This window comes from Phalangium opilio, unplaced genomic scaffold (genome assembly GCF_054372755.1).
Source record: "Phalangium opilio isolate 3A_F unplaced genomic scaffold, DU_Popi_V2 ptg000098l_1, whole genome shotgun sequence".
In the NCBI taxonomy this organism is placed as follows: Eukaryota; Metazoa; Arthropoda; class Arachnida; order Opiliones; family Phalangiidae; genus Phalangium; species Phalangium opilio.
The window spans coordinates 76666-79782 of record NW_028324201.1 but is presented as its reverse complement, the minus strand read 5'-3'; the positions used below and the strand labels follow the sequence as shown (position 1 = coordinate 79782).

Sequence of the window (3117 nt, the reverse complement as noted above, 5' to 3'; positions counted from 1 at the left end):
CGTTATTTGTTCAAAACATTTTAGTCAAGATGATGTTATCGTTACTAAAGGGAAAAAAGGATGTTACTGAAACCACACTCAATACCAATTCATGGAACAAGTTTAGATAAAGACCTTCTAGAAAGCTCAAATTCTAAACTTTTACTAACAGTAAATGAAGATATAAATTTACTACATGCTCAAGCTTTTGATGATAATGAAACAACAATCCAATCAAAACCAACTGGAGGTAACGCTGCGCTTGTAGGTACAGTTCTGCCACCATGTAAAGAAGGAATAAGTATTGCAACAAGAAAATTTGGCACTAAATGTAAAGCTACGCAAACTGTTATTACAATGGCTACAAAAGGTACTCAGACACTAAACTTAAATAATGTTTGGTTTCAATCAAAAGACATTTTTGGAGTATTGCTGCTTGAAACGTAAACATTCCGAGATCATTGATTACAAACAAACGTCAAACAACTCTTATTTAATTCAGCGCCTAGCATTCACAAAGTAGAATCTACACTGATAATGTTGAACCAAAATCAAGATGTCAGCTACCGCCCATTAGTAAAAGAAGTAGAAACTAATCTGATAAAACTGTTCATCTTGCAAATAGACATTTGGCCCAGAAGTTGTTTTCAGTGTAAATGTTTATTTTCAACAACAATTTCTACAGTACGCCTTGCATTTCAATTAAAACTTGAACCTAAAAAGAAGAATACGTTTAAATAAATTTACAAAGTGGAAAATGCTTTATTTAATCCTTTTTTGTGATTTCATTCTGTGTACATTATTTTAAATAAACATCAAAATTATTGAGATGATATTTTCCGCAATCGCGTTAATTATTTCGTGGTCTATTGCTAAAATTTGCAAATTTCTTTAAATTAAATATTATTATCGTAACAGATTTAAAAAAGGCAAACTCATTATTTCTTCATTAATAGACTTCCGTGCTTTTAACGGAAAAATATAAGAACAAACTCCCATGCTTTTAACGGAAAAATATTAGAACAAATATTTTTTTCTCAAATAACAACTTGATTACATAAAATAATCACAACCACATAATAATTTTAAAAGTTGCAGTATATAGCGAGTTCGTGCTGTTTCAAGTGATAGTAATTTTCACCTTCTGATTTAATCAAAGAGGCTAAAAAAAAGGAGTAGAAGGCTCCTAAAATGTTTTGCCAAAGCTGCTAGTTCAACTCCCGTTCTTTTTACCTTCTTTGATTTAATGTAGTTTGAATTCCATTTGCTACGTATTTATAGGGGTTTGTCGGTTTCAGTATTTTCTTCACTAAACTCCCTTTTGCATACAGTCATGCCTCTCTGCAACGAAGGCAGTATTGAAACGAGAAACTAAATGTAAAGCTCAATTCCACTTACAATTTTCCAACTTCTTCAGATTGCACATTCCACACGAGTTTTCTTCTAAACTATTTAAACATACGTTTAATGTTTCAATCAAACTCAAATTTCTATCCCAGTCAATTTGGGTCTTAACCATTTTAACAATACCTTCAAACTGCATCTTTCCACCCAAATCCAATGGTGTATTGGCATTTTTGCTAACCACTTTTTACTGTAATCCACGCCTTTGGACAAACATGGATCGTTGGTATGGGTAGCTATGTGCAAGTCTTTTGATGGATTTAATGTGCGCCCCTTTTCAATCAAAGCAACAGTTACATTATATTGGCCTATATTATTACTGATTAATGATGTGAAGCTCTTCTGAGCTTTTCGAATAAGTTACCTAATTTTAAATCAGTGCATTTCGTTGTCGATGTTGAAGTTTACAATACAATTAACGTTCAAGGATGTTATCAAAGTATCTATTGCGAAACGGCAACATTAAACTTGCATAACTTACGTTCGCGGGATTCGAAAACTAAATCATAATTATAATAAAAAAGCTCTTACAATATACACTTTAATTTAAAATTCAGCCTTGAAATTAGAAACAAAAAAGATCAACCAAGGCTCGGCTGAAATCGAGGAAGTAAACAACATATACAACAATGGTGGGTTATTCTCCGCATCTCTGAGTGGGGCGCTGTTTGTAGGTCTTACCTCTCTGAGTCTCTGGTCTTACCGTTTTCCGTGGAGTACTAGCAATCTGTTACCATGGAGTGGTATTAATAGATTCTAAGAGAGAATTGGGGTATTTTTAAAGGAACTATCGTTTACACGACAATAAATCTACCCCACGCAAAATAGCCCACGGAAAACAATATTCAAGCTCAGCCTCGTGTCTAAGCGGTCGTATTAAAAGGTTTACAAATTTCTTCAATAACATTTCAAACTAAACTGAACTGAATCAATGCTAGCTGGAAATCTAACAACAGTGACGTTGTTAGTGACAGACTAGCAGTACAGTGCACGTTGACTCGTGCTCGTGTTTGGTTCATTTTTGAATTTATTTGACGAATTCAGGCTTATTTGATAAGCCTTCTTTTCTCAAAACTCTTAATTAGTTTTGCTGCAAGGGCTGCTTAGGGTTTACGCTTTTTTAAAAGCGTTCTAAGCTTAACTTTGCCGCTTTGAGGATTTATTAAAGTAAGATTTCTGTTGATTTTTATTCGTTGTTTGTGCTGTATTCTTTTATGTTTCCTTTGTTTGTGTTGTATCCTATTTTTCTTCTCTACGGCTCCTGTAACACTGAATAAAATAGACCTCTTGTGGCTCACTGAGAAAACCTTCAGTGACTTGGTAATAGACCTATTGTGGCTCACTGAGAAAACCTTCAGTGACTTGTTAATAGACCTATTGTGGCACACTGAGAAAACCTTCAGTGACTTGGTAATAGACCTATTGTGGCACACTGAGAAAACCTTCAGTGACTTGGTAATAGACCTATTGTGGCACACTGAGAAAACCTTCAGTGACTTGGTAATAGACCTATTGTGGCACACTGAGAAAACCTTCAGTGACTTGGTAATAGACCTATTGTGGCACACCGAGAAAACCTTCAGTGACTTGGTAATAGACCTATTGTGGCACACTGAGAAAACCTGCAGTGACTTGGTAATAGACCTATTGTGGCACACTGAGAAAACCTTCAGTGACTTGGTAATTGACCTATTGTGGCACACCGAGAAAACCTTCAGTGACTTGGTAATAGAC

The 3117-nt window shown here is 34.8% G+C and overlaps 1 protein-coding gene and 1 long non-coding RNA gene across 5 annotated transcripts; one reads left to right on the top strand and one right to left on the bottom strand.

Annotated features, from left to right (window-relative positions):
* Positions 1 to 729, top strand: LOC149632490 (uncharacterized). The gene is made up of 2 exons (XM_089850993.1): positions 1 to 349; positions 482 to 729. Exons 1-2 carry the CDS (start codon positions 61 to 63, stop codon positions 718 to 720), a joined length of 528 nt encoding a protein of 175 aa, XP_089707119.1. The 5' UTR covers positions 1 to 60; the 3' UTR covers positions 721 to 729.
* LOC149632489 (uncharacterized) lies at positions 560 to 2633 on the bottom strand. Of its 4 annotated transcripts, none has more exons than XR_016373590.1 (5): positions 1748 to 2633; positions 1510 to 1656; positions 1378 to 1427; positions 1213 to 1320; positions 560 to 694 (listed from the first exon to the last, which is right to left on the bottom strand). It is a non-coding gene; the product is annotated as an uncharacterized LOC149632489 (long non-coding RNA). The 4 variants fall into 4 exon arrangements; XR_016373592.1 differs by lacking the exon at positions 560 to 694 and having other exon boundaries at positions 1168 to 1320; positions 1748 to 1826; positions 1915 to 2633; XR_016373591.1 differs by lacking the exon at positions 560 to 694 and having other exon boundaries at positions 1168 to 1320; positions 1748 to 1979; positions 2065 to 2633.
* Positions 2634 to 3117: the final 484 nt, after the last annotated feature.